This window comes from Odocoileus virginianus, chromosome 26 (genome assembly GCF_023699985.2).
Source record: "Odocoileus virginianus isolate 20LAN1187 ecotype Illinois chromosome 26, Ovbor_1.2, whole genome shotgun sequence".
Classification (NCBI taxonomy): Eukaryota; Metazoa; Chordata; class Mammalia; order Artiodactyla; family Cervidae; genus Odocoileus; species Odocoileus virginianus.
This window is the reverse complement of record NC_069699.1, coordinates 10,290,846-10,310,534: the sequence shown is the minus strand read 5'-3', so window position 1 is coordinate 10,310,534 and position 19,689 is coordinate 10,290,846. Positions and strand designations below refer to the sequence as shown.

The 19,689-nt window shown below is 40.2% G+C and overlaps 1 protein-coding gene across 2 annotated transcripts in view; it reads left to right on the top strand.

Moving 5' to 3' along the window:
• Positions 1 to 18,402, top strand: part of SCN11A (sodium voltage-gated channel alpha subunit 11) — an 85,303-nt gene extending 66,901 nt beyond the window's left edge. For both annotated transcript variants that reach the window (XM_070455438.1, XM_020899709.2), the window contains 3 exons: positions 3,305 to 3,409; positions 10,392 to 10,662; positions 16,888 to 18,402. In XM_070455438.1, coding sequence (XP_070311539.1) covers positions 3,305 to 3,409; positions 10,392 to 10,662; positions 16,888 to 17,915 — 1,404 coding nt within the window. In that variant the 3' untranslated portion in view covers positions 17,916 to 18,402. The remainder of the gene's footprint in view (positions 1 to 3,304; positions 3,410 to 10,391; positions 10,663 to 16,887) is intronic.
• Positions 18,403 to 19,689: the final 1,287 nt, after the last annotated feature.

Sequence of the window (19,689 nt, the reverse complement as noted above, 5' to 3'; positions counted from 1 at the left end):
GCTTTTCTTAATCCATCTAAAATGCATCCTGACACTGCTGAGCTTCCTTAGTGTCTGCTGGGAGAGTCAGTCACAGTCCCAGGCAGCTACAGGGCTGCTGCTACTCAGGAGTGTACTGTGTGGAGTCACCTCTGTAATACGCAGCTTGATTGCAGTCAACACCTACTATCTGAATGTCAGGCCTTGCGATTTTAGATTTAAGCTTGCATTTGAAATCACTGTTTTGATCAGTCCATAGCATTTTTGTTCTACTTTGTTTTACTTTTTATTATAGAAAATTTCAAACACTCACAGGAATATGGTAAAATGAAGCTAAAATACCCATCACCCAGCACAACATTTATTGATTTAAGAACATCCTTATACCTTCAATGTCTTTCCCCACTGGATCCTTCCACTGAATTTTTTTTTATAGAGCATCACATACATCATATTATTTCATCCACCAATTTTTCAGAACATATCTCTTTTTAAACATAACTACAATTCCATGATCACATCTAAAAAGTTTAATATGAGTTCTTTAAATTCATCAAAAATCCATTCAGTGTTCAAATTTCCTTCAGTCTTTTATATTCTCAAAATATTTATTCATTCTTTAACTGATTAGTTGATTGATTATATTTAAAGTTTGCTTCTTTTCAAATTAGGATTCAAATCAGGTCCTTGCACTGGATGACTTCCTTGCTCTCTGGATTGACAGTATGTTCTAGGCATTGTTTTTACACTTTTTGTTCCAGATCTGGAATCAGCCATTTCTTTAGGGAGTTCTGGGAGGTAGTGTTCTAAGATCACAATCTAGAGTGCTCATTGTGATTATTTTGAGACTTTTTCAGTGGACAGAGCTACTTCAAATTTAGGACGACAAGGTTTTCATTTAACCAGTACATCTGTATCTCCTCTTTTCCACACTGAGAAAACTGGTTCTTGTGGGTACAGAATGTGATAGCCTTTAAAATTTCCATAGCTCTTCATTTTATTTATCTCACAACACACAGAAGGCAGTCTCATAATAATAGTATTAATACTGTCATGATACATATGATTACTGAAGATAGTTAATGTCTGCCAGGCATCCTGAAAAAACCTGGTTAACTTCTAGGGCTGGGTTGTTGGTTTATTTATTTATTTATTTATTTTTGCTGTGGCAAAATGCTCATAACATCAGATTTATCATCTTATGCATTTTTAATGTACAGCTCAGTGGTGTTAAATACATTCATAATGTTGTGCATCCATCATCATCATCCATCTCTATAACTCTTCATCTTGTAAAACTGAAACTCTACACCCATTAAGCCATAACTCCCTGTACTTCCCACCAGCCCCTGACAGCTCCCATTCTACTTTCTGTCTTCATGATTTTAACTATTCTAAGCATCTCGTGTAAGTGGAATCATGCAGTGCTTGTCTTTCTGTGAGTAGCTTACTTCATTTAGCATAATGTCCTTAAGGTTCATGCATGTTGTTGCATATTGCAGAATTTCCTTCTTGTTTAAGGCTATGTATGTATCATGTTTTGCTCTTTCATCCATGTATTGATGGACAGTTGGGTTTCTTCCATATTTTAGTTATTGTGAATAAAAGTCCTATGAACATGGGTGTGCAAACATCTCTTTGAAACCCTGCTTTGATTCTTTTAGGTCTATATGGACTTGGAATTGCTGTATCATGTGGTGATATGTACAGTATACAAAGTTTCTAGTTTCTCTACATTCTCACGGACACTTGTTTGCTGTTTTGTTGATAGTAGCTATTCTAATGGATGTGAGGTGATATATCATTTTGATTTTGATTTGCATTTCCCTAATGATTAGTGACACTGAACATTTTTTCATGTGCTTACTGGCCATTTGTATATCTTCTTTAGAGAAATATCTATTCAAACCTTTTGCCCTTTTAAAAATCAGGTTGTCTGTCTTCTTGTTTTTGTATTTTCAGAGTCCTCTATATAATATTAATCTGTTATCAGATATATGATTTCCAAATATTTCCCCACTCTGTGTGTTGCCTTTTTACTTCATTGAGAGTGTCTCTGATGCCCCAAAATTTAAAACTATGAAGTCCAATTGGTCTGTTTTTTCTTTTGCCTTTTGTGTCATGTCCAAGAAATCATTACCAAATCTAATGCTTTGAAGCTTTTGTTCTGTGTTTTATTCTGAGAGTTTTATTGTTCTAGATATTACATTTATGTCTTTGACCCATTTTGAGTTAATTTTTATATATGGTGTTAGGTAATGATTCAGCTTCATTCTTTTTATGTTGATATCCAGTTTTCCTGGCGCCATTTGTTGGAAAGACTGTTCTGGGGCTGTATTCTTTGGTCCATACTGGTGGTGTAAATTTAAACCCCACACCCTCCTCAAGGCAGGCTTGGACTCACAAGTTCTCAGTGCAGAGTACAGACTGAGACAATGTCCTGGCTGTCTCCTCTCCCCAGCAGATGTGTCTGGTTTTCTTCTTCACTCTGTAGTGGCAGCGCTTGGGGAATCCCATTACCAGCACACAGGGTTCCTGGGCTAACCCCACTGTCTCTTCCCCATGATCCCCTTGTACTTATTAATCCTGAGATTCTCATTTTTGCAGAAATTAGCAAGTGTTCTTTCTTAGGCCAGCCATGACTTCAGGACTAATTTACTACTCTTTTTTCTCTCTCTCGATTTTCAGATGATAGAAATTTTCCTTACTTTTTGGGCAAGTTCAGCTATGTCTTTTAAAAGTAATTCTGTTCTATTTTATCCAGCATTTCTAGATGTTTTACCACTTCTCCCACCCTAATTTCATGAAAATCCTCCTTCACTTTTCTGTTCTTTATTACTCAGTGGTAAAGACACTTAAAGCTCTCTAATTTTTTTGGCAAGAATGGCTCTAGACAGATGTTTTTGGAAATTTTATTAGTGATATATGCATTCATATATTTAAGAGAATTTTAGTTGTCACTTTTTAGGACTTTTTATTTAGATTTTTATTACTAATATCTATGTTTGTTTCACTGTAGTTTGATTTACACAACTTGAAGTATGTTCAGCTTTTGTAAAGTTTCTGTGGATGTTTGCAAAGAATTTGTAGTCTTATTTATATTATAAAAAGAGAAATATAACTGATAAAAGTAACATTTCTCCCTTATTCCTTAATTTCAACCCTGTTTCCTTTAGGCCCTTCCTTAGAGTCTCATTCTGCTTCAAATTAGAATTTTAGGATTTGTTGATAGAAATGCAATATAATTTTAAAACTATTTCTGAAAATTCAGAATTCATTTCCAAAAATCTGTTAATGATAATTAGCTCTCATCTTCTCCACATACTTAGGTGGCCAAGATGTCTTTCTGACAGAAGAACAGAAGAAATACTATAATGCAATGAAAAAATTAGGATCCAAAAAACCTCAAAGGCCCATTCCAAGGCCTCGGGTGAGAGCGCTTCATTGATTCTAAATACATGGATGCATTAAGTGCTTATGAGGAACTCAGACATCTGCAGTGCCATTCTCTTTAATTTTTAAGTTTATAGACTTGACCTAAGAACTCTCTATGAACCAAGGTACACTGGCATATGACTCGAGTTCTTAGGAAAATCAGACATTCGGATTCAATAGTAAATGCCTGGGCAACAACTTAAATTTACTTTTTCGTGAGCATCCGAGAGCTGCCCGGGCTTCCCAGGTGGCATTATTGGTAAAGAACCCGCCTGCCAATGCAGAAAACATACGAGGTGCGGGTTTGATCCTGGGGTCGGGAAGACCCCCTGGAGGAGGGCACAACAACTCCCTCCAGTGTTCTTGCCTGGAGAATGCCATGGCCAGAGGAGCCTGGCGGGCTACAGTCCATAGGGTTGCAAAGAATCAGACATGACTGAAGCGACTTAGCATGCATGCATGCACGAGAGCGGCTCAGTATATACTCATTACAGTGATGTGAATTTAGCAGCTTGTTTGACTGTAATCTTGGCCAATTTAAAATGTATTTATAATATATTTTACCACCTTTCTCTGGTGTGAAATTGAGGTCACGCATACTCACTTCCACTTCACAAGTATTTATGATAAACTTTCTATCTTAGGAGCGGACACACTTTTTCTGTAAAAGGCCAGGCAGTAAATATTTTAAGCTTTACAGGCCCTGTGGTTTCTGCTATTACTACTCAACTTTGATGTTGTCACACAAAAGCAATCATTATAGATAGAGAACAAATGTTCTTGGCTATGCTCCAGTATAACTTTATTTATAAACACTAAAATTTGGATTTCATGTAATTTTCATGTGTCAAAATTTTATTCTTTTTGAGTTTTTCCCCCCAAAACTCATTCTGAGTAAAACCTATTCAGAGCTCATTGGCTGTACTAAAATAGGTGAGGGACCAGATTTGGCCTTTGGGCCACAGTTTGCTGAACCCTGACTTACAAGGTACTTACAGGGCTGCTCTGTGCTTACAGTCCATTGAAGGGCTAGAATTTGAGAACATTAGATTATAAAGTCATACCACAGGCACAGTTGGTAGTTCTGAGAAGTGAGTTTGGAGGCTTTCAAGACAAGGAGGGTCAGGGGTACCGAAAAGTCTGAGAAAGCAGTATGGAAGAGGGGCTTGATATCTGATGCATGTAGAGGACTTGGAGATTTTCATTCAAACATGAGGTCCCAAATTATCAAAGTGAAAGTGAAAGTTGCTTAGTCATGGCCGACTCTTTGTCATCCCATGGACTATACAGTCCATGGAATTCTCCAGGCCAGAATACTGGAGTGGGTAGCCTTTCCCTTCTCCAGGGGATCTTCCCAATCCAGGGATCAAATCTATGTCTCCCACATTGCAGGCAGATTCTTTACCAGTTGAGCCACAAGGGAAGCCCGAGAATACTGGAGTGGGTAGCCTAAACCTTCTCCAGCCGGGCCTTCCTGACCTAGGAATCGAACTGGGGTCTCCTGCATTGCAGGTGGATTCTTTCCCAATTGAGCTATGAGGGAAGCCCTAAATTATCAAAGGTATGTTTAATTTCCTGCTATTCCCAGCAATCAGAATAGAGCCTAGCATTAAGTACGTTTTCAATGATTTGTTGAATAAAGAAGTATGTTTTAGGGCACAAAATCCATCCCACTAGGTTTAAACATTTGTGTTGCACTAAAAATGTCTATAAATGCCAGGACAAGTGTTTAGAATTTATACAATGAAAAATTTTTACCAAAAGATTAATGATAAAATTATATTTGTAGAGTTTTCATCTGACAATAGTACGTGGAACTTAAATTTACCTAAGTCAAATCTAGCTTTTAAGTACCATACTCATTTTCTAGTACTAATTTCACTTTGAAGTGACTTCACAAGGACATAAATGGTAAGGACCTAACAGCAGCAGAAGAGATTAAGAAAAAGTGGCAAGAATACATAGAAGAACTATACAAAAAAGGTCTTAATGACCCAGATAACCATGATGATGTGGTCACTCACCTAGAGCCAGACTTCCTAGAATGTGAGGTCATGTGGACCTTAGGAAGCATTACTACAAACAAAGCTAGTGGAGGTGATAGAATTTCAGCTGAGCTATTTCAGATCCTAAAAGATGATGCTGTTGAAGTATTGCACTCAATATGCCAGCAAATTTGGAAAACTCATCCATGGCCACAAGACTGGAAAAGTCAGTTTTCATTCCAATCCCAAAGAATGTTCCAGTTGTGCTTATTTCACATGCTAGCAAGGTTATGCTCAGAATCCTTCAAGCTAGGCTTCAGCAGTTTGTGAACCAAGAACTTCCAGATGCTCAAGCTGGATTTAGAAAAGGCAGAGGAACCAGGGATCAAATTGCCAACATTCACTGGACCAGGGAGAAAGCAAAGGAATTCCAGAAAAACATCTACATCTGCTTCAGTAACTATGCTAAAGCCTTTGACAGAGATGGGATTTCCTCTCCTGAGAAACCAGGTCAAGAAAGAAGCAACAGTTAGAACTGGACATGGAATGACTGACTGGTTCCAAATGGGGAAAGAAGTATGACAAGGCTGTATATGGTCACCCTGCTCATTTAACTTTTATGTGGAAGCTACAGTCCATGGGCCCACAGAGTTGGACATGACTGAGTGACTAAGCACAGCACAGAGTGAAAGTGAAAGTTGCTCAGCCGTGTCCTACTCTCTGCTACCCCATGGACTACACAGTCCATGGAATTTTCCAGGCCAGAATACTGGAGTGGGTAGCCTTTCCCTTCTCCAGAGGATCTTCTCAACCCAGGGATCGAACTCTGGTCTCCTGCATTACAGGTGGATTCTTTACCAGCTGAGCCACAAGGGAAGCCCAGGAATACTGGAGGGGGTAGCCTATCCCTTCTCCAGCAGATCTTCCCATCCCAGGAATTGAACCGGGATGTCCTGCATTGTCGGTGGATTCTTTACCAACTAAGCTATCAGGGAAGCCCACAGCACAGAATACATCATACAAAATGTCAGGCTGGATGAATCACAAAGTGGAATCAGGATTGCTGGGAGAAATATCAACAACCTCAGATATGCAGATGATACCACTCTACTGGCAGAAAGTGAAGAGGAACTAAAGAGCCTTTTGATGAGGGTGCAAGAGGAGAGTGAAAAAGCTGACTTGAAATTCAGCATTGAAAAAATCATGACATCCAGTCCCATCATTTCATGGAAAATAGAAGGGGAATAAGTGGAAGCAGTGACAAATTTTATTTTCTTGGGCTCTCAAATCACCATGGACCAAGACTGCAGTTATAAAATTAAAAGACGCTTGTTTCTGGGAAGGAAAGCTATGATGAACCTAGACAGGGTATTAAAAAGCAGAGACATCATTTTACCAACAAGGTCTCTATAGTCAAAGCTATGGTTTTCCCAGTAGTCATACATGGATGTGAGAGTTGAACCATAAAGAAGACTGAGCGCTGAAGAATTGATGCTTTCAAATTGTGTTGCTAGAGAAAACTCTTGAGAGTCTCTTTGACTGCAAGGAGATCAAACCAGTCAATCCTAAGGGGAATCAACCCTGAATACTCATTGGAAGGACTGATGCTGAAATTGAAACTCCAGTACTTTGACCACCTGATGCAAAGAGCTGACTCATTGGAAATGACCCTGATCCTGGGAAAGATTGAAAGCAAAAGGAGAAAGGGATGGCAGAGAACAAGATGGTTGGATGGCATCAATGAGTCAATGGACATGAATTTGAGCAAATTCCAGGAGATAGTGAAGGACAGAAGGAGCCTGGCATGCTACAGTTCATGAGGGTCACAAAGAGTCAGACATGAGATAGTGACTGAACAACAGCAAACACTTTGAAGTTCTTATTTAAACTTGAGCCAACAAGAAAGGCAAAGAGGATTTTTATATGTGCATGATATGCAACCATTGATTCAGTACCAGTTGGTCCCAGATTTGAAGTTTATGAAAAGACTCATGAGACACACATTTACTAGTTTGTTTCGTGACGGGTGTGGAGCTGGCAGTGCGGCACACAGCTGAACAGGAGCTGCAGTGACACATATGCAGCTTCTAGGCCTCTGCACTGCACTGGGCTTCCCAGGTGGCTCAGTGGTAAGAGGACCCACCTGCCGATGCAGGCAGAGACACAGGAGACGCAGTTTCTATCCCTGGATTGGAAAGATCCCCTGGAAGGGGAAATGATAACCCACTGCAGTATTCTTGCCTGGCTGGGAAAATCCCATTGACAGATGAGCCTGGCAGGCCGCAGTCCATGGGGTTGCAGAGTTGGACGTGACTGAGCACACAATGCACATACTGCACTGGACATGTCAGAATGCAAGAGATGAACTTGAAGTGGGCATGGACTGCTTTCCCACAGGGATGCTGCCACCTCCATTCCTAACTGTCTGTTATAGCTTGTTTGTTGCATGTCTCATCGAGGAGTAGGTGTTACCCCAGAGACATTCCTGCATGGCTCACCAATCATGGCTTCACAATGAGTGATTCCAACAACCAAGTGTAACTCGCCAGTTAATGCCAAGCATTTATCTTAAACTCTATATTCCAGAGAGCAGTGTTGCATGAGGTAAACCCAAAACCCTATTCCCTGGTGTCCGAATTTGAGCTGAGACTTTGAATCAGCTGTTAGCCCTTAACTGGGCTTCCAAGGTGGTGCAAATGGTAAAGAATTTGCCTGCCAATGAAGGAGACACAAGAGACATGAGTCCAGTCCCCGGGTCAAGAAGATCCCCTGGAGAAGGAAATGGTACTCCACTCCAGTATTCTTGCCTGGGAAATCCTATGGCCAGAAGAGCCTGGTGGGCCCCAGTCCACAGGATCACAAAGAGTCAGACACAACTGAGCATGTATAGGCTAGACATGCTAGCCCTTAACTCCCCAGAGATTTTTTTTTAATTTCTAAAGTCTACATATTATCTTTTGACCTTTGGAGTAGCAACTGCGTAGAGAGGGAAGTACAGCTGTTTTAACTTGAGAAGTGATGGATATTCTTTCCAGCAGTAAGACCAAGGGATCTGGAATCATTTCTACCTAAAGCATTCCCACAAGGTAGCTTCATTACAGGCTTTAAAAATTATCCTGAGGTATAGAAGTCACTATAAAATGACATAGAATGTATGTAGAATACATTAAAATAGAATGTGTCTTAAAATAACATAGATTTTTTTGATCCTCTATCACATTTGGTAGCTTATATTTTTAATTTCCTCCATTTTCTAAATATTAGAGTTGAACTGTAAGGCCAGTGCTTACCATGCCCTTACATTTATTCTCAGCCCTTATTCTGCTTTCTTGGAGAGTATCCTTAAAAGTATCATTTCTTCAGGTCCTTTCTGACTTCCCAGATGCATTCTCACATAGGAAAGGCATTTGACTTTCAAGTTTCTTCTCCAGACTCCTTGATAAAAGTTTTAGAGCTCCTGGAGCAAAGTTTGAAAGACATCAACTTACATGTAGTATCCTTCTACTGATGTTCCAACCCTTTTTCTTCTCATTGCCCTTGCTCTCCCATAGTGACAGCATTCATTCTCTTGATGTTAGTTCATATCAGTACTGATGCCGTAGAACTCCACATTTGCTTTCCAGCTCTCTGCCTGAACTCCAGACCCATACCTCTACCTGCCCATGTCCCTTGGATGTCCCACTGGGCACTTCAAACTCCAGGGTGCCCAGGACACATCCATCATCTCCCCACCAAACTCCTCATCCACTGTTCTCCAGTTGCTTGGATGCACCAACAAGCAGAGATTATAACCTCAGCCTTAACTTTCCCACAACCTACTCCATTAGAACACTCTTGGACTCCTGCTTCTACTTCCATATTAGTTCTTAAACCTAAAAACTCACGTCTTTCTCTACTGTTATGACCACAAAATATCATCTTTTGCCGGGATTACCCTAACAGATGCCTGGGGCTGTAGACATGAATTCTTAGGGGTCTGTGCATTTTCTAAATAGAACACTATGTGCATACTTTGATTAGATGATATATAATATGACATAATCTAATATATACATATGGTGTGTATGTATATATATATATATTAGATTATACATAAACAACCAATGTATAGTCAAGCATGCCATACAATATCAGTGTCTGACTTTGTGCTAAAGAACAGTTTCCACTTAAGCAAATAACCAAGTAGTACCTTATAGAGATAATTAAAGAAAATAGTGGAATAGTTGAGTCATTGCACTGCACATGGTAGATAAGGCATGGAAACTTGAGTTAGAACCTGTACTAGAGCAATCAGCACACCTTTACTTTGAAGCAGGCCATCCATGTACGAAACAATATGCAAGTTCACCATCAGTACTAATGTGAAATAATCAGTTTTTCTGTTTCCAGTTTTAGTAATCATTGGATCAGAATCCTATTTATCTAGCCTTATCATCAAGTGAACAAGAATTAGAAAACTGACTTTCAAGAATTGCTTGAATACAGTGTTTTGGTTAAGTATAAGTTCTGATTATTCTAAACTAACAAATGGAGCCTTGGAGATGTTAATTCTGTCTTGTCCAACAAAAGTATGTGAGCAACTATCCTCTGCATTAATATTATTAAAGTCAAAATACATCAGTAGGTGAAATATACAGACCAAAGTTCATTTTTTTATGATTAAACCCAACATGAGGTATTTTATTTCAGCAAAAACAAATCATCCACCACATCAAAGTTATGTTGTTACTAAAAATTTACGTATTTATTTAGTTTCAAAATGGTATTAAAGCTATATGCCTACATTTTTAAAACCAGTTTCTAATTAAATTTAATGAAATTAAATGAAAAATATCTATTAGAAGAATTTCTTGCCCTTTAAAAAGTGTGCATTTTCCAAGAAACTACTTTAATTGTAAGAGAGGGCAAATGCTATTGTATGTGCCTTTTAATGTATGTGATTTCATTCCTACAACTCCAAATGATCTATGATTCCTTTTTATTTTTCCTCAGAACAAATGCCAAGGTTTTGTGTTTGACCTCGTCACACACCAGGTCTTTGACATCATTATCATCATCCTCATTCTCCTCAACATGCTGAGCATGATGGCTGAATCACATGACCAGTCAGATGCCATGAAACATTTACTTGATCGTCTCAACCTGGCCTTTGTGGTCATCTTTGGATTTGAGTGTCTCATCAAAATCTTTGCTTTGAGGCAATACTACTTCACCAATGGCTGGAATTTATTTGACTGTGTGATCTTGGGCCTTTCTATTGTTAGTAAGTAAAATTGGCAACCCAGAGGGGCTTTAATCTGAGAGCCAGAAGTAAACTTGTAAATCTTATCATTTGGAATTTTGTCCAGAGTATCCACAGAGCAGAAAATTAAATTTAATGTGGTTTTTGAAAAAAAAAAATAGACTAATGAATGCCATTATCTTTGGGGAGTTGCTAGAAGATACAGAGTAATTTTCACTCCCTTGACTATCTACACGATTGAAATAGAGTTAAGTAATTATGTGGATCATTTATTCAGTGGGGATAGATGAAATTAAGATGACTTAGAAGTTTTTGTGGGGCTACCTGCTTTATCCTGGGAATTGAGTCAAAGTTCCATTTTCTTCTACAACTATAAGGCCTAAAGAGCATTTCTTGTTTCAAGGATTTGGCATTTAGTTTCCATATTTTTCCCTAGTTCAAAATCCTTGTGGATGTCAGATCACAATTACTGTGTCCCAGTGACATTGCTGTGCCTTCCCTTACCTCCTCCTTATAGAGGGCCTCCATGGCTCAACCTGTGTGGGGCTTGTAAGAATGTGTCATAAGGACAAACAGTGCTTTTTCTTTGTTCTGAATCTCAGGTTAAATTATAGTGGAAACTACATAGTGTGTCAGCTGCTTCGGTTTCACTCACCAACTAGCGCACTCTATAATCACTATATTTTTCTTAACTGCAGACAGAAATTAACCTTAAGGTTTATAGAAGAATAGGGAGAAAAAGAGGGTTATTGCCATATACCTTTTCATGAAACATATACACACACATGCACGTACATTAACTTCGAGGTTAAATTCTTCATGACTAAGCTGTAAGATTTTACTCTGGGTTTTTGAAGTCTGCTTTAATTAAACTGATAATTTAACTATAATTGCATATAACTACCTATGGGTTCTTCTCATTGCTCAAAGAGCATGAAGGCAGTGAAAATGGATTTCACAAGTGGAAGCTTTTGTTTTATCTCAGAAAGGATGCAATAAACAGACTTGCTGGATCAAAGTATTTTGGTTCTTAACACTATAGCAGCAATGCAGATGTGTCAGGAACCAAGAAAATGGTACAGTTCATAGTCTGTTCTACTTTTTAGCCATGGAAGCCTTTGTAGATAAGGCTTAGTAATAGATCTTTTGATGTGCTTATGGTTAAATAGACTGTTAATCTTTATTAGTCAGTTTCAAGCATAAGTCTTGGTGAAATTGACAGCAGCAATAAGTTAGAAAATCATGATGAGTCTGGGGCAACCACCTGAGCACTTAAAGAGCTCTTCCTCCAATATGCAGAGAGCAGCTCATTCATTCCACTATTTGCTGAACTTTTAACTGAGCAAGGTACTGGAGAAGGCAATGGCATCCCACTCTAGTACTCTAGCCTGGAAAATCCCATGGACAAAGGAGCCTGGTGCAGGCTACAGTCCATGGGGTTGAGAAGAGTTGGACACGACTGAAGCAACTTAGCATGCATGCATGCGTTGGAGAAGGAAATGGAAACCCACTCCAGTGTTCTTGCCTGGAGAATCCCATGGACGGAGGAGCCTGGTAGGCTGCAGTCCATGGGGTCGCAAAGAGTCGGACACAACTGAGCAACTTCACTTTCACTTTTCACTTTCCTGCATTGGAGAAGGAAATGGCAACCCACTCCAGTGTTCTTGCCTGGAGAATCCCAGGGACGGCAGAGCCTGGTGGGCTGCCATCTGTGGGGTCATCCAGAGTCAGACACGACTGAAGTGACTTAGCAGCAGCAGCAGAGCAAGGTACAGCCCTCCAGAGCAAGACCCAGTCTTCCCTGCAGCCAGTCCCTCCTTTCAGGAAGCTTGCACAAACTCTTACCCTCATCCCTCAGAGGGCAGACAGAATGAAAACCACAATCACAGAAAACTAACCAAAATGATCACATGGATCACAGCCTTCTATAACTCAGTGAAACTATGAGCCATGCTGTGTAGGGCCACCCAAGACAAATAAGTCATGGTGAGTTCTAACAAAACGTGGTCCACTGGAGAAGGGAATGGCAAATCACTTCAGCATTCTTACCTTGAGAACCCCACAAACAGTATGAAAAGGCAAAAAGATATGACACTGAAAGATAAACACCCACCTCACCCCCAGGCCAGTAGATGTCCAATATGCTACTGGAGAGGAGTGGAGAAATAGCTCCAAAAGGAATGAAGAGGCTTAGCCAAAACGGAAATGATGCCCAGTTGTGGATGTGTCTGGTGGTGAAAGTAAAGTCTGGTGCTATAAAGAACAGTATTGCATAGGAACCTGGAACGTTAGGTCCATGAATCAAGGTAAATAGGAAGTGGTCAAACAGGAGATGGTAAGGGTCAACACTGACATTTTAGGAATCAATGAATTAAAATGGACCAGAGTGGGTGAATTTAATTCAGATGACCCTTATATCTGCTACTGTGGGCAAGAATCCCTTAGACGAAATGGGGTAGCCCTCAAAGTCAACTAAAGTATCTGAAATGCACTACTTGGGTGCATTCTCAAAAATGACAGAATTATCTCTGTTCGTTTCCAAGGCAAACTGTTCAACATGACAGTAATCCAAGTCTGTGCCCTAACCACTATGCTGAAGAGTATAAAGTTGAATGCTTCTATGAAGACCTACAAGACCTTCTAGAACTAACACCCCCCCCCCAAAAAAAAATGTCCTTTTCATCATAGGGAACTAGAATGCAAAAGTAGGAAGTCAAGTTATACCTGGAGTAACAGGCAAGTTTGACCTCAGAGTACAAAATGAATCAGGGAAAAGACAGAGTTTTTCCAAGAGAATGCTCTGGTCATAGCAAACACCCTTTTCCAACAACACAGGAGATGACTGTACACATGGATGTCACCAGATGGTCAATACTGAAATTAGGTTGATTATATTATTTGTAGCTGAAGATGGAGAAGCTCTATATAGTTAGCAAAAACAAGACAGGGAGCTAACTATGGCTCAGATCATGAGCTCCGTATTGTAAAATTCAGACTTAAATTCAAGTAAGTAGGGAAAACTACTAGACCATTCAGGTATGACCTAAATCAAATCCCTTATGATTAAAGAGTGAAAGTGACAAATAGATTCAAGGGATTAGATCTGACAGAGTGCCTGAAGAACTATGGACAGAGATTTGTAACATTGTACATTTGATCATTGCAGTGATCAAAACCATCCCCAAGAAAAAGAAATGCAAAAAGGCAAAATGGTTGTCTGAGGAGGCCTTACAGGTAGTTGAGAAGAGAAGCCAAAGACAAAGGAGAAATGGAAAGATATATCCATCTGAATTCAGAGTTCCAAAGAATAGCAAGGAGAGATAAGAAAGACTTCCTAAGTGGTCATTGCAAAGAAATAGAGGAAAACAACAGAATGGGAAAGACTAGAGATCTCTTTAAGAAAGTTAGAGATACTAAGGGAACATTTCATGAAAAGATAGGCACAATAAAGGACAGATACGGTATGGACCTAATAGAAGCAGAAGAGATTAAGAAGAGGTGGCAAGAATACACAGAAGAACTATACAAAAATGATCTTCATGACACAGATAACCACTATGGTGTGACCATCATCTAGAGCCATACATCCTGAAGTCTGAAGTCAAATAGGCCTTAGGAAGCATTACTACAAACAAAGCTAATAGGGTGATGGAATTCTGTCTGAGCTATTTAAAATCCTAAAAGATGATGCTGTGAAAGTGCTGCACTCAATATGTCAGCAAATTTGGAAAACTCAACTGTGGCCCCAGGACTGGAAAAGGTCAGTTTTCATTCCAATCCCAAAGAAGGGCAATGTCAAAGAACGTTCAAACTACCATACAGTTACACTCATTTTACATGTTAGCAAGGTTATGCTTAAAATCCTTCAAGCTAGGCTCCAGCAGTACATGAACCGAGAACTTCTAGGTGTACAAACTGGGTTTAGGAAAGTCAGAGGAATCAGAGATCAAATTGCCATCATCTGTTGAATCATAGAAAAAGCAGGGGAATTCTGGAAAAATATCTACTTCTGCTTCACTGACTATGCTAAAACCTTTGACTCTGAGGATCACAACAAATTGTGGACAATTCTACAAGAGATAGGAGTACCAGACCACCTCACCTGCCTCCCGGGAAACCTGTATGCAGGTCAAGAAGCAATAGTTATAACCGGACATGAAACAACTGACTACTTCAAAAGGAATATGTCGAGGCTGTACATTGTCACCCTGCTTATTTAACTTATGTGCAGAGTACATCATGTGAAATGCTGGGCTGGATGAAGCACAGCTGGAATCAGAATTGCTGGGAGAAATATCTATAACTTCAGACATGCAAATAATACCACCCTAGTGGCAGAAAGTGAACAGAAACTAAAGAGCCTCTTGAAGGTGAAAGAAGAGAGTGAAAAAGTTGACTTAAGAATTCAACATTCAAAAAATGAAGATCATGGCATCCAGTCCCATAACTTCATGCCAGATAGATGGGGGGGAAATGAAAACAATGACAGACTTTATTTTCTTGGGCTCACAAATCACTGCAGATAGTGACTGCTACCATGAAATTAAAAGATGCTTGCTCCTTGGAAGAAAAGCTATGATAAAACTAGACAGTGTATTAAAAAGCAGAGACATCACTTTGCTGACAAAGGTCCTTATAGTCAAAACTATGGTTTTTCCAGTAGTCACACATGCATATGAGAGTTGGACCATAAAGAAGGCCAAGTGTTGAAGAATTGATGCTTTCGAACTATGGTGCTAGAGAAGACTCTAGAGAGTCTCTTGGACAGTCAAGAGATCAAACCAGTCAATCCTAAAGGAAATCAACCCTGAACATTCATTGGAAGGACTGATGCTGAAGCTGAAGCTCCAGTACTTTGGCCACCTGATTCAAAGAGCGACTCATTGGAAAAGACCCTAATGCTGGGAAAGGTTGAAGGCAGGAGGGGAAGTGGGTGACACAGGATGAGATGGTTGGATGACATCACCAACTCAATGGTCATGAGTTTGAGCAAACTCTGGGAGATTGTGAAGGACAGGGAAACCTGGCATGCTGCAGTCTATGGAGTCACAAAGAATTGGACACGACTGAGTGACTGAACAACAACAAAATTAAGACCTACCACATTAAGGAATCAGAAAAAGACCGAGAAATTAATTGAACCCCAAATCACTTGCTGCACGAAAGAACTGAGCTCACAGGAAAGACAAATTACTGTGAGCTCGATTACTCAAAGAAATATTCACAGAGGAAGTGGACCTTAAAGGAGGGACCTCCTCCAGTTGTTGCTGAAATGGTAAAAGTTCCACATCTCTAATGACCTTAGAGGATCCTAGAGGAAGAACAAGGCCCTGTGTATACGAGGCAAGCATGTTCAAGTCATTCTGTAATATTTGGTTCAAAATGTGTTTTGTTTTAAATCCTTGTATCAGTTGCTTGCAGAGCAAGCAATGAGAAAACAGGGTGACGTTTTAGGCCAAATATTCAGCAGTCTGCAGAAACTTCTGCTTGAGATGCCACTTTTGGGATATTTACAATAACAGAGAAACTGTCTCCAATTTATTCCCATAGCTTTTTGAGTTTGGACTTCCAGAAGTCCTTGGAATGAGCGTATTGACAAGATGAGAAATCTGTGGCAGTTTTAGCCCAAAGACAAGCATTGCAACACCACCTTCTTTCTCTAGCTCTGTCCCTGCCTATAGCAGGCTGTGTTCAAATTCCTGTACAGTAAGAACCTGTTTGTTTAAGAAACCTTGGGGTTAGGGGTGTACAACTTCCACTGATAGCTCACACTCAGGCTTCAGTAGCAGAAATTTCTCTTTGCATTATAATCTAAGTGACTCCATCAATAGTTTATCTGTTTTCCATTCTATGTATATAATAAATATAGAAAACTGTTATATTTGCTACCTCATGAGTGATTTTAAATGCCCAACATAGATGATAATGTATTTCAAGTCCATTAGGTAACTTATAAAATAGCCTTTAATAAACTGCATTTTATTTCTTTTCTTTGGAGGGTCTTCTTAGATGTCCTGTCCCATCTAAATTCCTATCTAAATTGTATGAGCCTTGAAAATTGCTCTCCAGTTTAAGGCACATATATGTTTTTCCCCTGAGATGGGTAAAAAAATTCTTAATTTTGTACATAAGCTGAAAAGTAATGGTAAAAATTTGGTCTCACTCAGATTGAAAGCAGGAGAGACAGGCTATGTCTAAAATCAATCTGCCTGCTGGAAATTCATTGACCCTCCTCCTTGTCTTCAGGTACAGTGGTTTCTGCCTTGGAAAGCCAGAAGCATATTCCTTTCCCTCCAACACTGTTCCGAGTGGTTCGCTTGGCTCGGATTGGCCGAATCCTGAGACTTGTTCGAGCAGCACGAAGAATCAGAACTCTGCTTTTCGCTCTGATGATGTCCCTGCCCTCTCTATTCAATATTGGTCTTCTCCTCTTTCTAGTTATGTTTATTTATGCCATTTTTGGTATGAACTCTTTTCGCAAAGTGGAGGAAGATTCTGGAATTGATGACATCTTCAACTTCCGAACTTTTATAAGCAGCATGCTCTGCCTCTTCCAGATAACCACGACAGCAGGCTGGGATGCCCTCCTCAGCCCCATGTTGAAATCGAAACAGTCCTGTGACCCCAAGTCAGAGAGCTGTCACCTCTCTACCATAGCCATAATCTACTTCGTCACCTATATCATCATCTCCTCTCTCATTGTGGTCAACATGTATATTGCTGTGATTTTAGAAAACTTCAATGTAGCCACTGAAGAAAGTGAGGAACCTTTGGGTGAAGATGACTTTGAAATGTTCTACGAAGTCTGGGAAAAGTTTGACCCAGAAGCAACACAGTTTATCAAATATTCTGCCCTTTCTGACTTTGCTGATGCCCTTCCTGAGCCTCTGCGTGTGGCAAAGCCAAATAAATACCAATTTTTAGTGATGGACTTGCCAATGGTGAGTGGAGATCGTCTCCATTGCTTGGATATTCTCTTTGCTTTCACCAAGAGGGTACTTGGTGAGTCCAGTGGCCTGGATAGCATGAAAGCAGCGATAGAGGAGAAGTTCATGGAGGCCAACCCTTTCAAGAAGTTATATGAACCCATAGTCACCACCACCAAAAGGAAGGAAGAGGAAAGATGTGCTGCTGTTATTCAAAAGGCCTTTCGAAAGTACATGATGAAGACCAGGTGTACCTTGAAAGACAGGCCTCATTCAACCCTCCAGACACTCTCCAATGGAAACTTACCCAGCTCTGGGGTGGCCGAGGGCAAGGTCCATTATGACTGAGCCCCACACCTCCACCCATACCTCACAGCCTCCAAGCCTTGCCTCCTGCCTCTGAGCTCCAAGCCATCCACAGCTCTGTGTACAAACAAGTGAACTCTTCGAACTAGCCGTTCCTTTTTTTTTTTTTTTCTAGCTGAAAATATTTTAGAGTTCACATCAAAGGATTCTTATGGAGATAAGGGTGCCTGACTATTACTACCAGTACTGTTTTAATAAAGAAAAAGACACTAGAAAGGTCTATAGAAGACATACTAATGTGAGGATTGAAGCACAGTTCAAATTATGTCAAAAGAATAAGAAACAAAAAACACATTAAAGTTTTAAATTATGTTTCCCATGTGTTCCTGAGTACTGTGTCCAATACCTTTGTTGGATGTTTTCCCCAGTAAAAGTATGTGGCTTATCACGTATAGCTCTTTTGCATGCTAAGTAAGAATTCAAAACCTGCCAATAAACACTTACTGCAGTTTTTTTAGCCAACGTTGAATATTTTGAGTTTATTTCAAACCTAAAAGCATGATCATGATTTGTGTCAGTTACTACCCTATCTTTCACTAGCTGCAATATCTGTTATATATATGTGGGGAAAAAATAAATAAATGAAGCTTTCAGTTGCATTTCATTGGGATAATACACTAAAAATCCTTTTGTTTGGTGCTTGTGTGAGTAGTGGTTTAAATGTGGTACCTAAGTTGGAATTAAAGATGATAGCCAGTGGTGTGCTGATAAGTGCATAATAATTGCTCTTCCGGAAAAAAGAAATAAGCCATGATTTGTAGTGTTTACTGATTTCTGTGGTGAATACTCCCATCATAACCGATTTCAAGCTACCAACATGATGTTTCTGAATGTAGAGTTGGGAAAGATATCCACAGTCAGTTCTCGTGAGCTGCCCAGAGCTGGCTGAGCACACCACTGACTGGAACCAGTAAGACAGTCTCACTTCTGGTTAAATATCTGCAGTGGGCACCTTGGATGGAGAGTGCACCCCACTTAGCACAACACCTGGACCCCAGGGCAGGGGGGCCATAAGACATAATGATTAGCCAGAGACCTCAGTCATTTGATGAGCCCTACATTGAGTTCTGGCTGAACATATGCATGAAACACAGCTCAGAGAACAACCAAGTCGATCAGAAGGGCCTGGCCCCAGGAATATCCCAGGACCTCCCTAAAACCTGGAGTTGCCCAGAGGCCAAGCAAGACATTAGCTGGACTGGGGGCAAAGAACTACAGTGTAACAATCTAGGCTCAGAGGAAAATCCCGCAGAAATAGCCCTGGAATCCTGTATCTCTGACAGGCCAGAGGAGGTGATGTGTTTGTCAGCAGCCTGGAGTCTGAGCCCTGAGCGTCTGCCCTGCCCTTCACTGTCTAGTGGAGGTAAGGCCAATGCTGTAAGCTGTGGCATATTAAGAGGGAACTTATTTTCAATGTACACAAGATCTAACCGTGACTCAGTGTATTCATGTCCAGGGCCTAAATTTTGTGAGTTTTGTCCTCTGGAGCACTGGCAAAAGTAGTAGCATCATTATCTAATCAGTATCAATATCTAATAGACTTAGCATTTGCTGTAGGTCAGACACTGGCTAAGCATTTGCATAATCTCATCTGTTCCTTGCAATAACCCAGGGTGTGTGCAGTCACTCACCAGGTAGAGCCTGGGCATCTCTGCCATATGGGGGCAGAGGAGTGCTTGCTCCTAGAACTAGGGCACTTTTGAGACAGCACTGGAGGGACTCCCAGGCAGGACTGCAAGAGCTGTGTGGAAATCAC